Here is a 26,962-nt window from a genome sequence, read left to right on the forward strand (position 1 = left end):
GTGTGTTGAATACTGAGCTTGGAACTGTAGGGAAATACAAAATTAAGTAAGATAACTCCCTTGACCTTAAGGAGTTTACAGTTAAGTAGGAAGATGGGACAGGTAACTGTAATATAGAGCAAAATAGATTAAGTGTTATCAATCAATCAACAAACATTTAGTAAGTACTTACTGTATGCACAGGTTGTTCCAGGAAGACTAGCATCTCTGTTGAAAGGCTTGCTGAGCCCTTTTCAGGGCTGCTTATCCACCTTTGGTGTCCCCTTGTCCCCCAACTCTCACCTGTGGTTCCAAGAAGCTGTGGTATGCACTGCACAACAGCCATACCCATGTAAACCCATCTTACAGATGGGCTCAACCAGGTTGAGGGCAATAGACAGACCTCAGACCCATCTGTGAGCAAAGAAGGTGTCCACCACAGGCACGTGAAGACTTCTCCTGGCAGAATGGGTGGATGAGAACAATTTGTTCCAGTGGCCATGAAAGTGGCTGAAATAGGGACTGGGGAGTGTCTAGAGCTGGGTCAGACATTGAAGGCACCAAGGTCAATCATTGAATCCGAGGCCATTGCCAATCATCCATTTGGTCTTACCACTGGACTTGGATGACTCTACAAGAGAGAGTAAGGTTGACAACTTCATGTAGTTCTGCCTCACTCAGTTCACTTGCAAGTTCAGATATCACCCCATGATGTCATTGGTCCTCTTTGAAAAGGAAGGATGAATAATGACACCAACAATGTGTCCTGCTAAATACTGGGGATAAAGGGGAGGAAAAGTAAAATCAGCCCCTGCTCCTATTTTGATGGGAGAGCCAATGGAGACATAGATATGTGTATATAAGGCAATGTGGCCCAGAGAGGAGATAATCTTAGACAAAGAGAGCACTGTAAGGTGGAAAGGGAGGGGACCAGGAATTTCTCTAAGAGTTCAAAGGAGAACTGGATAAAGGAGTTAGGTAATGGCTTTCAAAGGACTTATCCTGGCATTAGTATAGATTTAGTCCCTAAATACCCATGCTTGGTCCTCATCCCTTGTCCCATGCCTTCTCTTGTCTGACCTCAATTCCCTTATGTAAAAAATGATGATATTGAGCTATGCACTCTCTAAGGTCTTGACTTTCTAGATTTTTAACATATGAATAGGATGAGATTTGGATGCAGGTGGAACTGGGCTAAGTTATTCCAGGCACAGAAAGTAGCAGAAGGAAAATATGAAAAATAGTGAATATTCTAGTTTGGCAAGAACATGATCCCACAATTCAATTCAGCAGACTTTCATCATTTGCTTACTGGAAAAAGGGTTCTGTGCTAGCATCTGGGAGAAATGGCATTGGAACCTTTTTTTTTAAGTTAGAAAAGGTAGTCTTAACTAATTTTTAAAAAATGGAGCTTTGATTAAACACACCCCACAGATGACATACATCATGGTGGAAACACAAACAGGAAGAGAAGGTTTGTGCAGTGTTCCCCCTAGGGTGCCCAAGAGATCATTAGATTAAAGCACCTAAAGGTCATCAACTTCTCCATTGAAATCAGGTCTAAGAAGCAATCAGAATTATACCAGAAATGAGAATGGGGGAGATGTGAAATATGCTGAATTGTTGTTTGTTCTCCCAGTCATCCAACTAAAGCTTTAGTGTGAAAATAATTTTCTTTTGGCCAAATCTGTGGAGCATTCTGCACAAATGTGTTAACTATTGCATGTATATATAAGAGAGATATAAAGGGCTGTGTGAGAAGTGAAGAAGAAGGGATCATTTCTGGTCTGTATCTCAGGGAATCTTACCGAGATGCAGATGGTTGACCCAAACCCTGAAGAATGGCTGGAATTTTTAAAGGCAGGGATGGTAGGGGGAGAAGATTGAGTACATTTCAGACATAAAGAATGAGGGGAAGAGGAATAAGCATTCTTATAGCACCTGCTACATGCTAAGAACTTTACAAAGAGCATCTCATTTGACCCTCACAGTAATCCTATGAGGTATGTGCGGTTATTATCTCCAATGTATAGTTGAGGTAACTGAGAAAAACAGGGGTTAAGCTAGCAAGCTTAGGGTCACACACAGATGGTATCTAAGGAAGCATTTGAACTCAGATCTTGAGCCAAATGCTCTAACCACTGCATGACCCAGCTGCCTTGGAATGGAACAATCAAAGATGGAAATATAAGAAATTCCAGGATAGGGATAGGATATGGAAGGACCAGTTTTTTGGAGTGTATTGAACATGACTGTACATAGGTTGGAAAAATAGGATATCTAGGTTTTGAAGGGTTTTGAATGCCAAGTAATGGGAAATTATTGAACGGTTCTGAGCAATAAAATAACTTTGATCAGAGGTAGAATAGCCCAGCTACTGTGTGTATCTTCTTAATTGGAAATTTCAGAAAATGATCATAAGAATTAATCATAATAATGATAGATAGCATTCATATTGTGGTAGGTGAAAAAAGGAATGAGGAAATAAAAATTCAAGCTTCCAAACATACCCATTTATTAAGCAATTCATGCCAATTACATAAAAAAATCAGGACCAGTGACCTTCCCCGGGGGAAGATAGATTTTTGTATTAAAAATGGTTAAGCAAATAAGACCAATTAATTAAAAGAAAACAATTAACCAGGATACAAAATTAAATAATCTGATTTTCTAATTGCAGGAAAGATTATGGACCTCCCAAATTGGGAGGATGAGAGTGAACAGGTTCAGTTCCCTGAAAATGAAAAAGAGATGTCCCCCCCTTCCTCCTCCGCCTCCAAGGGTCTTTATTCAATTAAAGGAACAAAGAAACAAAAACTGTTTGACTAATACAGGACCAATTTCCAGAAAGGCATATGGGTTGCTTAAGATATCGAATTGTAAGAAACTCCTTGCGTCAATTTTTGGGTCTGACTGGGTTTCTGGTCAGCATAACCTAAGTCTTTACTTAAGGGTCCTTGGGCAACAGAGACGAGTGGTCCAACTTTCCAGCCATTCAGGGCAAAGTTCAAACAATATAATAACATTTTTCACAATTCCCATAATTGAATAGTTTTCTAACAAGACAGAGATTGAACTAGACACAATTAAATAGAAAAGAAACTGAGCTAGATCCAGAATAAAGTCACAAGATGGAGTCGGGGTGATTCACTCATTTCCCATTAGCACTTGCTGTTCTAATCGTTTCAATATAACACCTTAGGGTTTCCAAAGTGATTCGAATATTCTATCTTATTTGACGCTCACAACAACTCTATGGAGATTCTAGAATCTCCATTTTAATGATGAGGGAAAAAAAAACTGAGGCTGATAGATGGTAAGGAACTTGTCCAAAATCTCACAGCTCATTAAAATTTAGAGGAGAATCTTTTAGATATTCCTGGCTCTAGGTTAGCATTCTATCCACTATACTGCCTAACTGCCTACATCCATTAGGCAGTAATCTGTTCATTCTATAGGATTAATAGGAAGCAAGGCTGAGAAGATTCACTTTTGATATGCCTCTGAGGGGAGAGACCATCTCATACATAAAGAGGTACAAAGAGAATAAATAGAAGGAAACCATTTAAAAAAAAAGAACAAACTCAGCATGGGGGACTAGGAATGCTATGGAGATTCAAAGGAGACAGAAACATCTCTTTAGGGTAAGGGGGATCAGGGAAGGCAGAGATCTCTGTTTACCCCAAAAGTAGTGGTGATAGCCTGCTAATTGGCCAGTCCTTGCAAGACATTCTGTTCTATACGAAGAAGGCGATTCAGATGGTAAATATGCCCTTTATAGAAATGAATATTTACATTGTGATTGTGAAATAATGAGAAATCATTCCAGAGCTAGAAGCTGTAGAAAGCAGTTTTCTGCAAGGAAGACCAGAGATGTCATGGCTTCTCAGAAATCATGGTTTTGCATTCATCATTTGCACAAGTCCCCTTTGCTATCATGGTGATATTAGAGCTAAGATGTTTTTTTAATTAAAAATTTTTAATTAATTAATATAGAATATTTTCCATTATTACATGATTCATGTTCTATCCCTCTCCCCCCCATAGCTGATGTGCAGTTCCACTGGATTTTACATGTGTCATTGATCAAGACCTATTTCCATATTATTGATAATTGCACTAGGGTCCCCAGTCATATTCCCATTGACCCATGTGATCAAGCAGTTGTTTTACTTCTGTGTTTTTACTCCCACAGTTCTTTCTCTGGATGTGGATAGTGTTCTTTCTCATAAATCCCTCAGAATTGTCCTGGATCATTGCATTCTCTACTAGTAGAGAAGTCCATTACATTCAATTGTGTGTGCCACAATGTTTCAGACTGTGTATAAGATTCTCCTGGTTCTGCTCCTTTCTAGAGCTAAGATGTTTCAAAGATTTGTGTGGGTACTCTTTCAGGGATACAGCTCACAGCTTCTCTTGGGAGAGGGTTGGGAATGACTAGGGATGAAAATCCATCCTCCTAGATACAGGCAACAAGGTTAGGACAGAAGTTAGAGCATTGAACCCTGAGTCTTGAAGACCTGAGTTTAAACATAGCCTCAGACACCATCTGTGTGTGACCCTGAGCAAATCAGTCAACCCCTATTTGCCTCAGTTACCTCATCTGTAAAATGAGGATTATAACAGCACCTACCTTCCATAATTAGTATGAGGATCAAATGCCATAACCTGGAACAAAGTAAATGCTATGCAAATATTGACTATTAGAGGCTCATATTCATCGTGATGATGATTGTTTTCCCAACTTACTGAGACTTGACATAGAAGTACTTAATAAATGTTTGTTGAATTAAAGTTAATTATTGATAATATTAATTTATTTTATTTATTAAATTTAATGTAATTTATTAATAATTGATTAATAATAACATTAAATATTAATAATATTAACTCCAGATACCATGCAAGGTACTATGGTGTAATGGATAAAAGAACAAAAATTAAATATTCCCTATCCTCAGCATGAAAGGGAAAGCCCTCCCTAATATTCCTGACAAATGATAGTGGGATGCTAGGTATGCAGTCTGTCTCTTGGCATACATATATACATATATATCGATATCTATATCTACCTACCTAACTACATAAATATATATTCAAAGTCTTTCCAGCTCAGTAAATATATCACATAAAATCACTACAATGACATCAGTAACAGAAACTTACATCTATCTAATAGTACTTTTTAGCTACAATTTTTTAAACATATTTTATCTGACCTTCAAAACAGACTGTTATGTCAACAGGGTAGGCATTATTATACCCACTTAATGGATGAGGAAATTAGAAATTAGGGCTCAGTGGGGTTATAGTGACATCCTTCATCAGTGGCAGGGCTAACTAAGCAAGTCCCCATGACCGCTCTCAGGTTCAAACACAGTTCAACCAACCATGGCATAAAAGAAAGAGCACTGGTTTCAAGAGTCAAAACTACTGCTAGAAATATGACTGCAAACTCGCTATGTAACAGTCAGCCAAGTTGTTTTCCATCTCTGGAGCCCCAGATTTCTCTTCTGCTTCTGCAGAATGAGAGACTTGGGATAACCTCTGGGGAACCTCTGAAGTCTAACCTTCTGTGACTGTGACCCTCAGTCTTTGGCTCTTTCCACTACCCCACATTGCCCCTGGAGTCCTTTATGCATCTAATGCACGCTAAGTAATTTGGCTCTCTGCCCTGTTATCCCAGACACATATTTTTGGAGACAGATAAGCTAATGTGATACACTGTATTTTAATGTAATGACCCATCCTCCCAGAAATAGGACAGCAAAATGTAATTTGTTTAGTTCCTAAATGGCACCTCCTATCTGCTGCATTCTCCATGGTCATTTTCATTAGCTATCTAATTAACTACTAATTTATTTGCCGACTTGTAATTAATCAATTTACAAATGCCTTTCTATCAGACTAGATTTCCATTTAGGGTCTTGGCATTAGTGAACACAATGATGCTTTCTCATGCAATAGTAAACATCAGTGAACAGAGCCAAAAGTCAAGTTCATGAACCAGATGGTATTGTCATAAAGTAGGGCCATTGTCTTCCTAGGATCTCAAAATGACCCAACATTTTTAAATCTTAGAGTTATGGAATCTTAAGATTTTGGAAATACAGAATCATAAAAGCACAGTCAAAGAATTAGAAAATCACTAAAGACTCAAGAATCTGTTCCTCTTTCCATCATACCATGCTCTGTTGAACTGAGTTTGCACCCAAGAGAAGTCAAATCCTGCCTGAATCATAGAATTATTAAATCATACTAGCGTAGAGAAGGAAATGGCAAACCACTCTGGCATCTTGGCCAAGAAAATCACAAATGAGGTGACAATGAGTCAGATAGGACTGAAATGACTCAACAAAAACATTTTAGACTCATCTATAACTATGAACTCTTAAAGATGAAAAGATCACAGTATGCATATGTATACAAATAACTGGAATGCAAGTAATAATAAATGCAGAGGTGTGACCTTGGGCAAGTCATTTTGTTTCCATGGACCTTAGTTTCCTCATCTGCAATATGAGGGATTGGGTCAAATAAGCCTCCGAAGTCCCTTTCAGTTCTGGTTCTGAATTTAGATCAGAGCTCAAAACTCAGAGCTATGAAAATTTTTAAGAGGCATATATCACCTCCAACCAAGGCTCCCCTCTTTAATTTCCAATTTATCTTATCTGTAAAATGGGGGAAATAATATTTGCACTGCCAACCCAGCAGGGGTAAGGGAAAGCACTCGTATAAAAAAGAATTCCACAAATGTTAGTTATGGCATTGAAGGGCAGGTGAGTTACAACAAATTCTCCAAATTCCATTGTAGAATAACGGGGCTCCTTTTCTCTCAACAGGTTCACGATTACCTTAGGAGCAAGCTGTGTTCCCTGTATGAAAATGACTGCATTTTTGACAAGTTTGAATGTGCCTGGAATGGATCCGACAGGTAACTTTGACTATCTTTGACTCGGTCCTGTTTCAGTGGAGCCAGAATGGAAACCTCTGGAGGATCCCTCCTTAGACTAGCTGAGTCCAGCTCTCCAGAATCTTTACTGCCAAGGTTGTATCCTACTTCTTAAGAGGGTCTATCCTTGCTCAGGACCTTAAGTGAAGGTGCAAGATAGCAAGATCATTCAGATCACACATTCCAGACTCCTAAGTTAAGGAATAACTTGGTTTCTTGGGATCCTCACTGGGAACTTAGTAACACTGTGTGCATGCTGCAACAGGTTGTTAGAACAGTGGCCAAAGAAGGTTTTTGGTGACATTCGTCATTCTCATTGTGGGTTAAAATAAACAAGCAATGACAGAAACAAAACCAGATAGGTAATATGGCAGCAGGTGAAAGAGGAAAAAGACAGGTGAGGTCTTTTGCAGCAGTCTAGGTCAAGTAATTAACTCATTTCACAGGGCAAACAGGGGCAAATGGACAAATAGCTCTTGAGACCCCATGATGCCAAAGGCAACATTCTAGACATGAATGTCGACAAGGAGAAAGCTCTCCCACTTACTGAGTTCTATTGTACACATTATTTATCACCTTTGTGTGTGATTCTATCCTCTGATTATACATAACTATGCTACATATAAATATAAAAGTATAATTATAAATATAAATTATAAATAAAATTGAATTCCTATTTCTAACTGATAAGGGGGGTGTATATGTGTGTGTGTGTGTGTGTGTGTGTGTGTGTGTGTGTGGTTTAGGCATACCAGAGAAAATTCAAACATATCCTTCACTGATGAGCCGACTAATAATGCTTACTTAGTTCAACGAACAGTGAAATGACTGTGTGGACAAGGAGGAACCAGTGAGTGCCATCTGATGCTCGTTGTTGCCTGTAAGGCAGTTGTAGTTATTGTGCCACTGTTCTGGGGAATGATATCTCTTCCGTTACACCACCAGTCTGATGAGGGACTGACAAATAAATAGAATTTAGGTGAGCACTTGGTAAGACAGGGATGTTCCGTCTCCATCAGGACGATGCATGACTTGTTGCCCCTGTGCCTGCTCTCATGGCTCTCCCCAGAACTGGATCCCCAGGGAAACACACACACACAGTCATAGTTGTTAGTTTTAAGCTTCATGGAGGAGTAAAAAGAATCTCATACCTATGAACAAGTGCTCCAGAAGCCAGCAGGTGGCTCCCACTCATCGCTGGTGATCATTTCTCATGGTACCCAGCAGCCTTCGCCAGTTGAGGCAGTTTAGGGTAGCGAACAGACCTGTAGATCTGGAAAAGAGAAGTTTTTTGCTTTGTGACATACCAGCTCTGTGGCCTTGGGAAAGTTCTAGAGGCTTCTTTTTCCTCATCTATAAAAGAAAAGACTCATATTTGCACCCAGTAACTGCTCAGACCTGCTGTGTGAAAAGCACTCTTTGAAAGAGTGTTACTTTTCTGAACACATTGCAGGTATTTTCCTTGTTAGGAGGTCCATCAGCAGGGGAAGGACCTGGGCTTTGGTCAGGGTGAATTCTCCCTCCACTGCTTTTTAGTTCATGCTCCTCAGGGGTTGCCATGGCTCCAAAATTCTTTGCTGTGAGACCATCCTGGTAATGAACCTTTATGAATTCAGCCAATCCTTGGAACAATCCTTGTTCTTTTCCAGTTTGGCATTGAGCCTGAAAGAGTTTGAACTTCACTGACATGGTCACAAAGAAACTATACCACAATGAGCTCTGGAAGATGGAATTTCTTGGAAATTATTAATAACAGACTATCAGAAAGTCATGTTTATGTAGCATTTTAATAATCGTTACTGGCTAAAATGGGCAATTAGGTGGCATAGTGCATAGAGTGCCAGGTCTGAAGTCAGGAAGATTCATCTTCCAGATTTCAAATCTGGCTTCAGAAACCAATGAGCTGTGTGACCCTGAATAAGTCAATTTACCTTGTTTACATTAATTTCCTCATTTGTAAAATGAGCTGGAGAAGGAAATGGCAAGCCAATGCAATATCTTTCCCCAAAAAACAAAAACCTAAATAGTGTGAGATGTGACTGAAGTGACTGAACAACAACAACAAATAACATCTTAAGTATCCCTTTAAGGTTTACAAAACTGTATTCTTAAAAGATCGTAAAAAGGTACATAATGCAAATGTTTTAAGCCTCATTTTACAGAAGAGAAAACAGAGGCTTAGAAAAATAGGAGGCATTTACAAAGAGCATTATCTCTGGAATTAGAAGGCCTAGATTCTGATCCTACTTGTACCCATTAACTACTCAAACGATTGTGGACAAAATGTTTAAGCTCTCCATGCCTCTGTTTCTTTGTTGTAAGGATAATTTTAGGATTGTGACCTAATCTCAATTAATTTTGGTCACCAGGGAATATCCCAAATAAAATAGCCAAGTCAGTTTGGAAATTTATGGTGGTTTAATTAATATAGAGGGAAGGAATTAAGGAGAAGAGAGAGAGAAAGGGTATAAGACTTCTCCCGCCTGGCCTATTCCAGGGGAGTTAAAAGTCATCTGCTACTTTCTTAGAGGATAGTGTTTGGAAGGTAAAGGAGAAAGAATCAGCCTAAATTCTGAGAGAGCTCAGTAAATATGCCTCACCTGAACTAGGCTATTCAGCTTTCTCTAGTATGGTATCAAGGAAAACTCACCGCTAAACCCAGACAATAGCAGCCTCCATGCCAAGATGCCAAAACACTCAGCACGCTGCCTCCAGCCACCTCTCTGCCGCCAAAGAGCCCAGAGAGAGGAAGTGATGCGAAATATATAGATGGTTTTTACATCATTTTCCTGTGTCTCACATGTACCAATGGTAGCTTAAGCTTGACTTAGGACAGCACAGAAGTCTGTCAGTTGTTTCTGATTTGTCATTTGCTAGCACATGTCTGACATAGGCCATCCTCCTAAATACTTAATCCTTAAGTATGGGTGTAGACATTCCTGTTTTTGTTAGACTAAGTAGGGTGGAGTAATCTAAAGTTCACATTGTGAAATGAGGAGTTTGAACTAGACCACTAGATGGAAGATGCCTTCTTCCATCTCTTCTTCTAAGATCCTAGGTCTGTCTCAGGGGCCATACAGTTAGGGAGCTGGAAGTATCAGAAGTGAAAAAAATAATATACTACTAAGTCCTCCTTCCAAGCCAGCCTTCACATAATTTGAACAGTGACAATTCCATCAGCCTATTTTACTTTGAGGGACCTTCCTCATCATTAAGGCAACTCCAGTGCTTACAGCCTACCCATAGCAGGAGCTCTTGGCAAAGGAACCAGTTCTTACCCTTTGGTATCAACTTGCTACCCTAGTTAGTGCTATCCCAGCCCAGAGCTTGGTGCAAAATGGCAGAATAAACCCCAACGCACTTAGCCTCCCCAAGCCCCCCGCCTGTCTTTTCTAAGTTTTTCCTCCAGGAAGTAAGTGGGAGCGAGTGTGCTCTTCTCCCAGAGCACACAATAGCTTGATATGTATGCTTTAATAGAAGGATTATTAACTGTGTGGGTTTAAAATTATTTTAGTCATCTTGCGCTGATCACCTCTTGACAGATCTAAGAAATTAGCTTTGTGTGAAATCAACTGGTCTCCATTAAGCTTGCAACCTTCTGTTAAAGGAAAAAAAAAGGCAACACTCCATTCATCCCACTCCTTGAGTGTGGGAGGAGAGGTTAGGTTGTTTTTGGAATGATGACAGAATCTATCACTTCCCACAGAAACAGAACAGAATGGATGAAGATGAAATGCCAGGCATAGTACTTGCTACCTTTTGACTATATCCTCTGAAAGAGAAATGAAATCAGTACTTTGTGACTAGTCTTAAAAAAAACAAACTTAGCTCAGAGCAGCATAAGATTTAGCACTGGAAGGAACCTTAAGATATCCAAAGAATCATAACTGTTGAACTAGGAGATACCTGAAAGTCCATCTAATCCAACCTCCTCATTCTCATAAATAAAGCACGTTGAATGACTTGACCAAGGTCACATAGGGCATCATCTAGTCCAACTCCATTATTTTATAGATGTCTCATCAGGAGCCTTTGAGTTGGGATTCAACACCAACAGCCAGACTCCATACCAGAGCTTTTTTACAACATTGTTATTTCTTACATACCCCAAATGGACTTAACCTCAATTGATTTTAGCCAGCCTGGTTCCTCTGGTGTTTATATGGTCAGCATCAAGGCTGATGGGTCCTTTTCAGTGACAGGATGGAGAGAGCTTGGCTATGTTGTCCCTATTCAGAGAACGCAGAGATGTCCTTAGCCCAACCACCTACTGTGGTATTTTCAGCCCTATTCCCAGCTTTGGTTCTCTTTTGTATCTTTTCCAGTTCTGTTCTTATCTGTTTACTTTAATATCCTAACCTTGAATTGGCCCTCAACCTTGATGCCCATTGAGTCTTTGGCCTTGTGTCTCTCCCTCTGCTTCCCCTCTTAAGACTCCTGCATTAGTGATTTCTAATTCCTTTTTACTTTGTCCTGAACATCAGCTTTTCCTTCATAGGAGGAACATCAGTCCTCCTATGTGCTCTCCACACATTCGGCTATCACCCTAGTACAGAATCTCATTATCTCTTCACAATAATTCTGTAGTAATATCTCCTATTTGATCTTCCTCTCTTAAATCTCTCCTTTTTCCAATCTATCTTCTACACAACTGCCAAATTATTATTCCCAAAGCACAAATCTGACTCTATCATAGCCTTGCTCGAGAACCTTTCATGGCTTTCCATTGCCTCGAGAACAAGATGCAATTTTTTCTGTCATTTAAAGCCCTTTACAAGTTTTGTTCCAACCAATTTTTGCAAATTTCACATTGTTCCCCCTCATTCACTCCTACTTACTATTCTCTATATCTAATATCCCGTCTCCCACCTCCATACCTGGAATATACTCTTTACTCACCCCAGTGTCATCAAATCCTTAGCTTCATTCAAGACTCAATTTAAACGTTACCTCCTATACGAAATTCTTCTTACCCCTTGCCAATTACTGGTTGTTGGTCCTTCCCCAAATCAGCTTTTGTTTACTTTGTATAGGCTTTGCATGTATTATCTGTGTCTATGTTATTTCCTCCTACAAAACAAAAGCTTCATAAAGGCAGGGATTATTTACATTTTTATCATTGTATTTCTAGAGCTAAGCCCAGTGCCTGCAATAGAATTGTTGCCTATTACATGTTTATTGAATTAAGGCAAGAATATTTGAATTAAGGCAAGAATATTGTTGAATTGAATTAAGGCAAAAGTAGTTCACTGCTTGAGCATGCCTCTTATTATTCTTAGGCAGATCCAGACCAGAAATGGAATTACCCTCCTCTACTCACCCTTATACTTCATGGAAGGAACTGCAGGTTCTCAAAATCTATACGGTATCACTCCAGCAGGTTCTGCTCAGTTAGAAAGACTTTCATTATGGTCACAGCTGTCATGGACCCATTCATTTATACTTCTCCTCATTAATCCTCCTCTCCAGCAAAAAATTAGCCATCCTGAAAGATCTTCCTGAGTACACAGATCCATTTCTAGGAACATATCATAACACTTCCATTAACTTGCATGTAGGATTAGAAATAATTATTTGAGACATACAAGTACATATCTCAAAGTTCAAGTTAGAATTGCATGTCTTACAGCAAACAAGACAAGTCATATGCAGACATAACTCTTTTAAATTTTTTTAATTTAATTAATTAATTTAGAATATTTTTCCATGGTTACAAGATTCATGTTCTTTTCCTCCCTTCCCCCTAACCCCCTCCTATGCTGATGCACAATTCCACTGGGTTTTACATGAAGATACAACTCTCGATAGCATAAATCAAGGTAGAGCAAATACAGAAGTCATAATATCATTTGTTGAGGTATTATGCAAAGTACATATTCTAATATATACTCCATTATGGGACATGCATCTTTTGGCTACTTCAGTATTTTCCTCATCTATTATCCTGAAGCATAAGCTTTGTGACTGGCTAGATAGTCTTGCCAATTCTGCACCCTCCGTGTCTTCAGGACTTCATTCTCTGTCCTGAGTTTTTTGATGGCCCAAGCTCTTGCCTGCTTCCATCCCCTAATGGATTAGGTTCTGTAATTGGTCTTCCTTTCCAGTATGATCACAACTGAAGTATAGGCTGGGAAGTAACTGCCTCCTAATTCAGCATTCCAAATCTGGGTGCAAAGTCGAGATCATCAGATGTCTAAATGGAATGATGATGCATTTTTCTTGAGTGAAGAAGGGAAGGACCAGATTTGTGATTTCCTCAGTAGAGAAAAAGTTCCTCTTACTAATATAAATTGGCAATTGTTCTACAACTTAGAGTCTTAACAATTGCCCAGAATACTAAGGGGTTAAATAACTTGTTCAGTGTCGTCCAGCTGATAGGAATCAGAAGTGGAATTAGACCCTAAAGTCATCTTTCTATTTATTGTGATATGCCACCTTTTATAATTAGATAATACCACATTATATATCTCATTAGAAGAATACCTAACATGTTGCACTAAAGGTCTCTCCTCCAATGTATTATCACATTATGGAGGTGATTCTAGTTTCTAGAAGGCTAAATTGATATCATACCGGCTCCAACAAGATCCTTATAGGTAGGAAGGTTTTGAGTAGGGGCTTATTGATAGATCATCAGCTGAAGTACCAGTCTACCTAATCTTAGAGCATCTTCTCACCAGAAATCCCAGCCAGGTAATGAATTGTTTTGGCCACAGTAACTTTTGAGAACTAAGGGGCATTTGAGAGTTGGTATGGACCTCAGCAGCCATCCAGATCAATGCATACATGAAAGGAGTATTTTTTTTTCATTTTTGGAGGTGTTTCAGTCCTGTCAGGCTCTTCATGACCTCATTTAGGGTTTTCTTGGCAAAGATGTTGGAGTCATTTTCCATTTTCTTCTTTAACTCATTTTACAGATGAGAAACTAAGGCAAACAGTGACTCCCAGGATCACAAAGCTAGAAAGTGTCTGGGGCCAGATTTGAATTCATGAGGAAATGTCATCCTTTTTTTCTGGGTTATACATGCATTATCATGTAAAGCCTATTTCCATTGTGTTCATTTTTATAAGGGAATAATCATATAAAACCAAAAATCCCAAACAAAACCCCCAAATAAGCTTAAATAAAAATCTCCATGCTTTGATCTGCATTCTGATTCCCAACAGTTCTTTCTAAGGTGGTTGATAGGATTCTTTGACATAAATTCCCCAGGATTTTCCTGGAACATTGTATTGCTGAGAATAGTTAAGTCTTTCACAGTTGATCATCTCACGATATTGCAGTTACTGCATACAATGTTTTCCTGGTTCTTCTCTTCTCACTCTGCATCAGTTCATGTAGGTCTTTCAAGCTTTTTCTGAAATCATCCTGTTCATCATTTCTTACAGCACAGCAGGATTCCATCACCATCATATACCACAATTTTTTCAGCAATTCCCCATTTGAGAGACATTCCTTTAGTTTCTAATTTTTTGCCACCACAAAAAAGAGCAGTTATAAATATTTTTGTACAAGTGGGTCATTTCCCACCTCCCTTTTTATCTCTTTGGAATACAGATCTAATAGGGGTATTACTGGATCAAAGGGCATGCATCGGTTTATAGCCCTGTGGGCATAGATCCAAATTGCCCTCCAGAATGTTTTGATCAGTTCACAACTCCACCAGCAATGCATCAGTGTCCCAATTTTTCCTCATCCCCTCCAACATTTATCACTTTCCTTTATTGTCATATTGGCCAATCTGATAGGTGTGAGGTAGTACCAGAGTTGAAAACAAGTTGATTCCAGACCACTGTGCTACTATAATATCCCTGACAATAGTGTTTGTCCATAGAGAAGCTTTGCCCTCCATTAGTGGATAAAATACATGAAATAATGAAACCATAATCATTCTAAATATTGAACAAGTATCATTATCTTATATATTTACAGCACATACCAAATTCTATTTTAATATTAGTATCAGAAGTAATAATAATAGCTTAAATTTCTAAAGGGGCTTAAAGTTTATAAAAATCTTTTACATATATTGTCATATTTAATCATCACCACATCATTGTCCTATGAATTCTTAATAATTCAAAATGCTTAAATAATGCATTAATTAAATAGCATAAGAAATATCACAAGAAAATGCATAGATTTATAGAATTTTGGAATTAGAAGGGATCTTAGGGGATTATTTTTTTCCAGATATTAAGTACTATGGCTGAACAGAGACAAGGAGAGAGAAAAATCTTCCCCTTTGCTTTTCAGGTAAAGTTTAAGCAGCATTGCCTGGAATGGAAGGCCCACCACAATCTGGCATCTCTCTCTTTATAACTTTCTACTGTTCTTATGTAATAATGTGTAGTATAGCCATCTGTTAGAGTCTCTTTTCTGTACTAGAATGAGAGTTCTATGAGGTGAAAGACTTATATAAACTGTGTCTTATATAAACTTTATACCCCACTACAAGGTTCTGTGTCCAGTGATGCTTAATAAATATTGAATTGTTGACTGATTGTTTGAAGCAGCATCCGTGTGATATGATAGTATTTCATCTAAAGTTAGCAGATATGGGCTCAGATCCCAACTTTATAAAACTTACAAGTTGAATAACTGCCCACACAAGTCATAAGATGATAATAGGTCCCAAGCAGTAAACCAAATTCCTTACTCAGTACTGCTGAGCCAGATTAAAACATAACTTAGAAATGTCCAATAAATTAAAGAAAAATATAACATAGATAATATTAATTTGTGGTTTTCCCCAAGCAGTAGGCTAAATTCCTTAGTGCTTGCTGAGCCAGATTAAAACATAACTGGGAAATGTCCAATAAATTAAATAAAAATATAACATAACATAGATAATATTAATTTGTGGTTTTCCCCAAGCAGTAGGCTAAATTCCTTAGTGCTTGCTGAGCCAGATTAAAACATAACTTGGAAATGTCCAATAAATTAAAGAAAAATATAACATAGATAATATTAATTTGTGGTTTTATCCAAGCAGTAGGCTAAATTCCTTAGTGCTTGCTGAGCCAGATTAAAACATAACTTAGAAATGTCCAATAAATTAAATAAAAATATAATATAACATAGATAATATTAATTTGTGGTTTTCCCCAAGCAGTAGGCTAAATTCCTTAGTGCTTGCTGAGCCAGATTAAAACATAATTTAGCAATGTCTAATAAAATAAATAAAAGTACAGTACAACATAGATAATGTTAATTTGTGGTTTTCTAAATCATTATGCAGGGATTTGGCTCTATTTGACTTTGATTTCACCACCCCCCTCATTTTACAGATGGGGAAACTGAAGCTCAGAGAAGTCCACTGTCTCCATCCATTGTTATCTCCATTGTGCCATACTGCCTTCCTCCACTTCATTCTAGGAGCCATTGTTTCCTCATCTGTAAAATGGGCATAATGATCCTTGTACTAACTACTTTGCTTCATGCAATTACTGTAAAGAAATTGCTAAAGAAATGTTAGTCCATATTAAAAATGAATGAATTAAGCTAATGTGGTCCCTTACCTCTTGAGAGCTAGTAGAAAGTGAAAACTCCCCCCCTTTATCCATCCATCCCTTTCCAGACATCATCGTCATATTGTTCAAGACAGCATTTGGTCCCTATTAAGAAGTTAATCCCAGTCCATTGCAGAGGCTGCTTAGCAGATCAATATGCGCTTGCTCTGATTAGTCCATGATTGATGTTTTGGAACTCCAGGGAACAGGAGCTAATGCTGTCAGACAGAGCTGATCTCATTTGCAGAAGGGCACATTAATCATTGTGTACTTGGACAAGAGGAGGGTGCAGGCAGGATGCACCCAGCAAAACTCTTCTGCAGGTTCAATCAGCTCTGTCCACCCAGTCCAGAGAACTGCCAAAGCCCAGCTAGATACTTACATAGAGGGATGAGATGCTTTGTTTGGGCCCTGATATGTCTTTTACAGTAGAATCAGAATGAAAAGCCCAATGATTTCTATCTTCCTACTCACATCTTAGAATTCCATCATTTTAGAACTGGAAGACCTTCTCAACAAAGCCATCCTTGAACACAAATCTTCTCTAGCATATGGCCAGCCAAGTGGGAAATGTGGGTCATCCCTGAGCCTGGTGCTGTTTGGTAGCAGAGCATGGCTCTATGGATATCTTCAACCAGGGCTGACTCTCACAGACTCACCGTATTGGGGCTGGACTTGATGTAGATACCAGAGAACCCCCAACCTTATTCTCTCCAGGATTATAAAGCTTGAACTGCCATGCTAGGGATTATGGTAACAAGGCAGCGTGCCTGCATTCTCCTCTGTATTTTTTTTTCCATTATTTCCCTGGATATCCTTGATCCTTTGTTCTTCCAAATGAACTTTGTTATGGTTTTTTCTAAATTAGTAAAGAAATTTTTTGGAAGTTCAATGGGTATGGCACTAAATAGATAAATAAGTTTGGGTAGGATGTTCATCCTGCATTCTTCTCAAAGGAAACCAATTCCAAACCTAGGTAGAGATTCAGATGAAAAAAGGAACTCTCGGGTATGAAGGACCAGACTTCAGTTAATTATGAACAATGAGGCTGTTAATATGATTGGGATCTAGAAAAGACTTTAGAGATCCCCTGGAATAACATTCTCATTTTCTAGAGGAGCAAACTGAGACTTCAGGCATTGAGTGTCAAACAAGGTAGAGCATAGTAGAAGTAGAATCCAAATTCTGGCTCCAAACTTGTGTTCTTTTGTTAGAATCACAGAATTTTGAGTTCAGAGGAAAAACACAATTGACAAGCAGTCATTTGGACTTTGAAGATCTCCTATTTTGGGGAGAAATCACCAATTCCCCAAATCCCCTTCTATTTTTGACAGGTTCTCCTTTTAAGACAAATTTTCTTTACATCAATCCTAATTTTTTTTTCCCCTTTGGAAGTGCCTAAAACATAGTAGGCAATTAAAAATGTTTCTTGATTCATTGATTTCTGCCCATTGCTCCTAGATCTGCCCTCTGGAGCCAGACAGAACAAAACTGACCCCTGTTGCCTAGGACAGCTGTTTTAGTCCTTGAAGATAGTGACCGCATTACTCTAGTCATTCTGTTTTCTAGGTTAGACAGTCCCAATTCCTCTGGCTTTCACCAAGTAGTTGAGAGCCTGACCCTACGTTGTCATTTTATTGATGAACGTGTGTGACTGGCTGTTTTCTTTCCCAAGGGGGGTGTTTCCCAGACCCACATACCTCTTTGTTCTCTACTCCATAAGGCCCCATCATTACTAAGCTGCTCCCAGATGTGGCCCAGGGGAACAGTCGGGGCCTTCCATGCAATCACCACCACCGCAAATTGTGTGTATTCCTTCTGAGCTGTGCCAAGGCCTCCCCTTTATCATTCTGAGAATAACAGTCAGCGTACAGCTTTTAATGACAAGCTGTGGTGACATGCTAAGATTTACTACAGTTTGGGCTCAGGCATTGGCCATAATCTTGATAGATACCATAATATGCAGGGGATTTCTTTTTCCACAGGAGTATCTTTTATTCTTAGACTCAAGGCTGTATATTAATTCCTTTTACAGTTTAGTCAAGGGTAGAAAATGATTGTTAGATTGTTAGGGTCTCCCTCTCTCTGTGGGCATCCAAGGGGTCAGCGAAGGAATCGTTTGAGGACCTAAGCTGGCAATTCTCAAAGGATGCTGTGTCAGTGCAGGGAGTGTCCATTCTCATGAAATCAAGGACCTCGCAAAGGATCAAAGTAAGCAGATCGGTAATCAACCAAAGGAAGAAAGGAGGAAAGGAAAGGTGTAAAAGCACTGAAAAAAAATTAAAATTAAAAAAAGCACTGGCTTTCCTGTCTCTGCAGCTTAGGAGCTATGTGAGTTGAGCTTCTCTAGTCTTCATATTCCACACCTGCATGTACTAGAAGTAAAATAGAGGATAGATCATCTAGTATTGATCTATAAACACCCTCAAGTATCCTTCTATTACAGAGTATCTCTCTATTATATAGATGACCTCAGAAGTCTGATACTGTATTGCCTAATGTCCACCTAATTCTAATATTCTATGTCCTAAGGTGCCTTCTAGGCATGCCATTCTATGACTTTTTTAGTTTTGAATTTATTTTAAAAAAGAATTTTAGTGCTCTTTTGTTTTTCTATCACCCACATTTCTCCTGTCCCTCTCCCTCCCAGATAACAAAGAATAAAAAGAAAGAGGGGGAAAACGTTTCAGCAAGACTAATCACTTTGAAAAAGGCTGACATAATTTGCAGTATTCCACATCCATAATTCCCCAGCCTTTGCAAGGAACTTATAGAAGTACCTTTTCCTAATCCTATGCCTTTGAAGAGGTGGGGAATCAGTTGTTTTGGATCATTGACAATAGTGTCACAAAAGTCTTAATGTGTGTGTGTGTGCTTGTTTTTGAAACCCCTACCTTCTTGTCTTAAAATCAATATTATCAGTCCCAAGGCAGAAGAGCAGTAAGGGCTAGGCAACTGGGGTTAAGTGACTACCTAGGGACACCCAGCAAGGATGTATCTGAGACCAGATTTGAATCCAGGACCTCTCATCTCCAAGTCTGGCTCTCTATTCATTGAGCCATCTAGAGGGAGAGAGTGAGAGAGAGAGAGAGAGAGAGAGAGAGAGAGAGAGAGAGAGAGAGAGAGAGAGAGAGAGAGAGTTTAAGCCCTTATTTTCCATCTCAGAATAAATATTATGATTCAATCATCAATCAATTTCAAAGTATTATGTGTGTAACTGATACTGTAAGCATCATTCCAAGGCAGAAGAATAGTAAGGGCTAGGCAGTAGGGGTTAAGTGCCTGAACCAAGGTCACACACCTAGGATGTGTCTGAGGTCATATTTGAACCCAGGACCTCCTGTATCTAAGGCAGGCTCCTAAATATGGTTCAGAGCTATTAGTCACTTAAACCAATAGTTGAAAAACCACAAAGCTAATAGCTTAGAATCAAACTAAGACTTTTAGCACTCTTGATATTAGTGATTTTTTAAATATATTAATTGCTTTGACTAATTTTTCCCCTTTGTTTAAAAATATTCTTTATAATATATGGGATGCTTATCTTGGAGGGATAGAGGGAGGAACTTGAGCAATGTAAAAATCAAAAATATCAGTAACAATTAATTTTGAAAAAAGAAGTACTTTCTCATTTATCATATTTCTTCTATTTTATGTGTCTGATATTCTACAGTCTCTCCTCCTGGCTGTTATATTTTGTTTTCTACAATCCCTTCTAACTTTAAAATTCTATGTTCTAAGTCCTTCCAGCTCTGACAATATATGAACTGATAAGATAGGATTCAGTAGTAAGTACGGATAAGTGAGTCAGTGAATGGGAGAATCAGGAGAGTTTCAAGTTAATCCAGAGGGTCAGTAAAGCTATCCTTCCTCTGTGGCTCTTGGGATTCTGACCCCTGCTTGTCTGCTCTGGCACAAAATTATAAGCGATCATCTTATCAAATATCAGAATGGACATCCCACTGGCAATGGGCCAGCAAAGATGGTGGCTTCTCTAATTAGACCGCAGTGATGTAGTAGTAGTAGACCATGAAAAGACTTGAAAAGTATCCCCAGCACTGCTCATACCTTAAACCCTCTAGTGTCATAGGAGAGTTTCATGTTACTGCCTCTTAAGAGACTTCCCAGACCAAAAGCAAATGTCTCAAGATTCTTTCATGGGAAGAATTCAAGAGCATAAGTCATGATTGGTGCAGAAAGGAAAGAATACTTGGAGTAGCTCTGCCATTTGCTACAATGGGCACTTTTGTACTTCTGGACCTCAGTTTTTCTCATTTCTTAAGAGAAGAAGTTGGATTAGATCAAGAGTTCTTAACTTACTCCCCCCGCCAAAAAAAAACACAACATTTTGATAGCTGTATTTCAATAGAACTGCTTTCCTTTGCAGTCCTAAATATTTTAAATTTTTAAATATTTTCTAAGAAAAGGTCTATGGGTTTCACCAGCCTTTCCAAAGAGAGAGAGAGAGTCCAAGATACAAAAAAAGGCTAAAAACTCCTACACTAGAGGCAAATACTTTATAACTGCCCATCAGTTTCTAATCCCTCTACCAGTTCAAGATTTTAATTTTGAACCATCTTCTGACATTCATTAGCCACGTGGAGAGAATGGTGGCCTGGAGTCCAGAAGACTTCTCTCTTCCCGAGTTCAAATCTGGCCTCAGAGACTTACTTAGCTCTGCGACTCTGGGCAAGTTGTTTAACCCTCTTTCCTTCAGTTTCTTCATCTATAGAATGAGCTGGAGAAGGAAAAAGCAAATCATTTCCTTCTCCAGCTCATTCTGTAGATATATCTTTGCCAAGAAAACCTCATTGAAGTCACAAAGAGTGAGACAAGACTGAAAACAATCGAACAGCAACAAAATCGATTGTCTTTGGGGCTCCATCGTATGATCTATAAAACGGGGATGGTAGCCTCTGCTCTGACTCCTTTGAAAAGCTGTTTTAAGTTGTCTCACATTTCTTTAGAGTGTTTACAGTAGCCCTATGAGGGAAGAAGGCCAAGGATTATCACCCTCACTGAATTGTCTGGTGTCACAAAGCTACAGAGGGTGTCAGAGATAGAATTCAGGTCTGGGTTCCTGATGCCAAGTCCAATGTTCCTTTCACTATACCAGAGAACTTCCTTTTGATACAATATTTAAGGGTCATCATTGTTTTTGTTTTGGACCTGATCTGTGCTTTTATTGAAGGAACTCCAACCAAGGGAACTCGCCCCTCCACCATTCTAGATCTATGTGTAATCTTTAATGGACAGTTTTAGAGAGTACATGATTATTTGAAGTAGATTTGGAATCCTGGGCTTTCTGGGTCTAGTGACAACATTCTGTTGCCAATATTTTTGATGAAAAAACAAAAACAAAAGCAGAAAAGAGTCAAGAGATTTGAAGTCAACATATATTATTAACCTAATGTCATTTTTAATGACCAGGGCTTATTAAATTTTCATTTGAGAAATGTGAAAATAAAGTAGATTTGACAGCCTTTATGGATGTTCAACTCTATAATCTCCCATTGTTCATCTCCCCTTCCTCCTCCAGCCATTTCAGGTCATTTTAGTCTAAGAATGACTCCTTTCTCTGAACCCCTCTTGTCACCGGTTGTTTGTACTATTCTCAAGAACACTGGAATGGAGACAGGCATCGGGAGCATATAAAGCGCCCTTGAAGAATCAAACACCTGGGAAAGATCACTGGACTCAGAAAATCTGGGTCAAATTGTGATGCTATTTACTTAAGTTTTCTGAGCCTTAGTTTCCTCACCTGTTAAATGATTCTGCCTACTCAGGGCTATTGAAAGGCATACAGATGGGAGAACCTGGGTCCCAATCTATCCTCAGACACTTCCTAGCTGTGTGCTCCTTGGGCAAGTCTGTTAACCCTGATTACTTAGCCTTTACTGCTCTTCTCTCTTAGAATCAGTACTAAGACTTCCTAGCTGTGTGACTCTGGGCAAGTCACTTAACCCTCATTGCCTAGCCCAGTGATGGTGAACCTTTTAGAGGGGTGGGTGATGGCTTCAGGCATGCATGGAGAGGGGGGTGGAATAGCCTGGCCCCGCATCCCTCTGACTTTCTAGTAATGAACTCTGGCAAACTTTGTGTTGTAGCAACAGCAAGAGTACCCACAGAGAGGGCTCCAAGTTCCCCCTCTGGCACATGTGCCATAGGTTCACCACCACAGGCTTAGCCCTTTCCACTCTTCTGCCATGGAAATGTGTAATTAGAATCAGCTCCCTAGTACTTCAATTCCCAGCATCCCACTTTCCTTCTCATGTGATGTGCAATGTAGGGAGGATATAAGTTTTGTGTAGCTCTGCCTTTCTCCCAGATCATGTTTTGTGGAGGTGGTGTGAGGTGAAAGGCAGGAGAGTTTTACTCACGAGGTTTACTTTTTGTTAGATAATTAGGTTTTAACTTCTATTACTTTCAGTTTATTTTCTTTCTACTTCAAGTGGTTATTAATAAACCTTATAAAATATAATACTTGGAATTTTGGACATTAATTTAAATCTTACAGAACCCAACATGCAGTATTGATTCTAAGACAGAAAGTAAGGGTCCAAAACAAAACGGGACCAAACCGAGGGCCAGCCCCCCCTGACTAAACCATCTTCCTTCTCCCTCCACAGTGTCATCATGACTGGTGCCTACAATAACTTCTTCAGAATGTTTGACCGGAACACCAAGCGTGATGTCACCCTGGAAGCCTCCAGGGAGAGCAGCAAGCCTAGGGCCATCCTCAAGCCACGCCGGGTCTGTGTCGGGGGCAAACGCAGAAAAGACGACATCAGCGTGGACAGCTTGGACTTTACCAAGAAGATACTTCACACAGCCTGGCACCCCGCCGAGAACATCATTGCCATCGCAGCGACAAACAATCTTTACATATTCCAGGATAAAGTGAACTCAGAGATGCACTAGGTTTATCAATATTCCTCTGTATTTATCAACCAGCCTTTTGCAGATTGTACAAGATGACCGTCAGAAAAAAGAAACCGAGCAAAAGAAATGTGGTCGGTTGTGGTGGTGGAATTTGTCGTTCTCTGTCCCAGATGCCCACCCCCCCGCCTCGCCCTCCCCAGCCCCCAGACCCCTCTCCCCCAGATGATGATGATGGCCATTTCAGAAAGCAGATTTCACTTGTAACTAAGGGGCAAAAGGCACTCCAGCAAGGTGACAGGCCTGTTGGGTTTTTTTGTGTTTTTTTGTTTTTTTAAACAGTTAGGGTCCATTATACACTCTCTTCCTAGGTCCTTAGTATTTACCACATTATTAGAGCTTTTTTACATCCGCAAGCTAAGTTTCACGCCAAACTTTTTCTCAACACTTTGATTTCTTTACAGAATTAGCAGGAGCGATGGAATGGCATTGCTCCACCGCTGTGGCTCTGAAGATAGCTGGGGAACTTGAGACCTGCGCGTAGGGGTGGCCTGGAGACAACTGAGGTTCCAACCCTGACCAGGCTTAGTTATTTGCTGGGTGACCTTTGAGCTTCACTCTATAAAACGTAGGGAAGTGTAGACTGAACGATCTCTAAGGTCCTCTGCAGTTCTCCTTGTTGGAGGACTAACATTCCTTCTCTTTTTCTCTCACCTGCCTCCCTCCATTCACAGAACAACTCCACAAATGGATTTGCCAAGTTCTATCTTACTTTTTTCCTCCTTAAATTATCCGGGTTTATTTCAGTTTCTGAAGGGGAAAAAAAGGGGGGTGAATTTGAGACCCATCTTTGAGGTGACTTTTTCATCTATATAAGGATTTTTTTTCCTTATGCTTTCTGGGAGAGACAGAAGCAAATTTAGTTTGACTTAATGTCAAACAAGTCTTAGAAGGTAAGGAGGTGGCTGGTTAAAAGCATCATTTTCCATGGCCGGTACAAGGAATAGTGGAGAGAACCCTGGATTTGGAGTGAGATGGCCCGAGTTAAGATACTACCTCGGCTGTGTGTCATCTTGGGCAAATAATTCCATTTCCCTGAGCCTTAGTTTCTTCAGCGTGCAAAATGACGTAGTTGGACACGATCTCGAGAGGCTCTTCAGTCTCTAAATGTGCTCAGAGGATTTTAGGACTAGAAGGGTTCTTAAGGATCATCCAGTTTCCATTTTCCAGATGAAGAAAGTGAGGCCCAAAGGAAGGGAAATAACTCTCTCAGTGATGCCCCAGACAGGTGGTAAATGACAGTGCTAGAATCTCACCCAGGTCTTCTGGCTCTGAAGCCAGTACCCATTCTCACCTCACCATGCTGCCTATGTATGACCCTAAGTTTGCTCTGCCATGAAAGGGTTAGGAGCATCATCCTCTGTGTGCATGTGCAACTCATTACCCAATGACTCATGTCTTTGGATGATTGAATTAAAAAATTTAGAAATTAAATTTAAATTAAAATTTAAAATTAAAAAAATTTAAAATCTTTTTTTTTTTTGGCAGGGGGTGGGAGAAAAATAAAGACAAGTAGGCCAAGAAAACAAATGGGAGATTTCTTCTCCTTTAAGGGTATTTTACTGCACATATGGAGTTGAGAGCTCTAAATCTCCCAAAGTCAGCAAACACATTCACAAACTGTGGTTGAGACAGATCACTGATTTCATGAGTCCATCTGTGTCTTAAAGCAAGACTCATCAGTTCCTTGAGAAAGTCCCTATTCGCCATTCCCCCTTAGTAAACAGAAAGGAAAATGATCCTGCAGGATTTTGTATTTTGATTTAGAAAGGAGAGAAACATAACCATGGCTTACACAGATTACCAACAGGATCCAACTTTTTTTATAATGATGTCTTGACATGACCCAGGAAATATTGTCCAACTGAAGTTTTCTCGACCAATAACTATTTTTGTGTATGTATAAGCACAAACGCATGTGCACCCACTTCCAGCCATACTATACAGACACTAGGAAATGTGTACGTTACCTTTTTTTAAGAATCAAAGGGAATGAGGAATGTTTGTTTATAAATCACTGTATACTCTAAATGACTTGGACAGTATTATATGTACATATTTATTCTAATTAAATTTAACAATCAGAGGGTTGGTTTGGAATTGGTTTTCGTTTTGGTTTTGTTTTCCTTGTAAAAAGGTTCAAGAATGTGGTAAATTGTATAGAAATCTTGTTAGATCCAAACTAAAGCTTTGAGGGCCTCACACAATTATTTGGACATTTTTCCATTTCCCCATTTCCCCTTTTGTCTCAAATGGCTAACAACTCTTACTTGCATTTACTAAAAATACTGTCAACCATATACTTAACTTTCAACATCTTCTAAGTTATGAGTCTATAGATAAGGTATTATAAAGCAGGTCTTAACACAACAGTTATCATTTGGATTTCTTGTACCTTAATTCCGTTTTTAAAGTTTAGGTACAAAAATAAATAAATAAATAAATGATTTGAAAAGTTCTTTTTTAAAAGAAATTGTGTCTCTGGAATTCTGGGATAGTCCTGAATTCCAGACCGAAGTGTGCTCTCATCATGAATCAAGTGCAGAAAGTGTTAATGGGAGGGAAAAGAACTAGAGAGAGAGAAAGAGAGAAAAAAGGACCAGTACGCTATTCATAAACTTTGCATTCTTACTGTGATTCAATTTTCTGGTCTTCTTGAATATATGAGAGGTAACATTGTCATTGTGAAGGTTTTTGGTTTATTTTCTGGTTGGTTTATTTTTTTTTCCATTTCGTTTTTTAACAACAACTTTCTTTGGGGAATAAGCTTTCGGTGGTGTAGAGTAAGTGATGGTAAAGTTGGTAAAGCTGATTGTTTTGAAAGCTGTAGTTCATGGCTGCATTCTTTCTTTGTGTTTCACAAACTAGCTAACTGTTGTTGGATAAAAATATAAATATGTTAATACCAGCTTTTTCCAATAAAAGGACAACAAAAATGACAGATACCAAAGACTCTGTGTTCTTTTGTCTGCAGACTGTATGGGAAGAGCTATGGATTCAATCCAGTTTCATTCATCCATTATCTTTTCCATGTTGGGCATGATGCTAGATACTGAGGATACAGAGATGAGAGACAGAGAGAATGAGGAGGAGAGAAAGAGAGAGAGAGAGATTGAGAGAATGAAGAGAGGCAGAGACACAGAGAGAATGAGGGGTAGAGAGAGAATGAGAGAATGAGGGGGAGGGAGATAAAGAGGGAGGAGAGAGAATAAGGGGAGAGAAAGAGGAGAGAATGAGGGGAGGGAGAGAGATAAAGGGTGAGAGAGAATAAGGGAGAGAGAAGGGGGAGAGAGACAATGAGGGGAAGAGAAAGAAAGAGCGAGAGGGGAGACAGGAGAGAGAATGAGGTGAAGAGTGAGGAAGAGAACAGAGAGAATAAAGGGGAGAGAAAGAGGAGAGAATGAGGGGGGAGGGAAAGAGACAGAATGAGGGGTAGAGGAAGAGATAGAGAATGGGGGAGAGAGAATGAGAGAGAGGAGAGAGAAAGAATGAGGTGAGGGAGAGAGAGACAGAGATAAAGGGTGAGAGAGAGAATAAGGGATAGAAAGAAGGGGGAGAGAAAGAGTGAGAGGGGAGATA

General features: G+C 39.3%; 1 protein-coding gene across 4 annotated transcripts in view; it reads left to right on the forward strand.

Annotated features, from left to right (window-relative positions):
* Nucleotides 1-26,328, forward strand: part of PPP2R2C (protein phosphatase 2 regulatory subunit Bgamma) — a 414,849-nt gene extending 388,521 nt beyond the window's left edge. For all 4 annotated transcript variants that reach the window (XM_007496758.3, XM_001364551.4, XM_007496759.2 and 1 more), the window contains 2 exons: nucleotides 6,822-6,913; nucleotides 23,074-26,328. In XM_007496758.3, the coding sequence (XP_007496820.2) occupies nucleotides 6,822-6,913; nucleotides 23,074-23,365 (384 nt within the window). In that variant the 3' untranslated portion in view covers nucleotides 23,366-26,328. The remainder of the gene's footprint in view (nucleotides 1-6,821; nucleotides 6,914-23,073) is intronic.
* The last annotated feature ends 634 nt before the right edge of the window (nucleotides 26,329-26,962 follow it).

Source organism: Monodelphis domestica, chromosome 6 (genome assembly GCF_027887165.1).
Source record: "Monodelphis domestica isolate mMonDom1 chromosome 6, mMonDom1.pri, whole genome shotgun sequence".
Lineage (NCBI taxonomy): Eukaryota > Metazoa > Chordata > Mammalia > Didelphimorphia > Didelphidae > Monodelphis > Monodelphis domestica.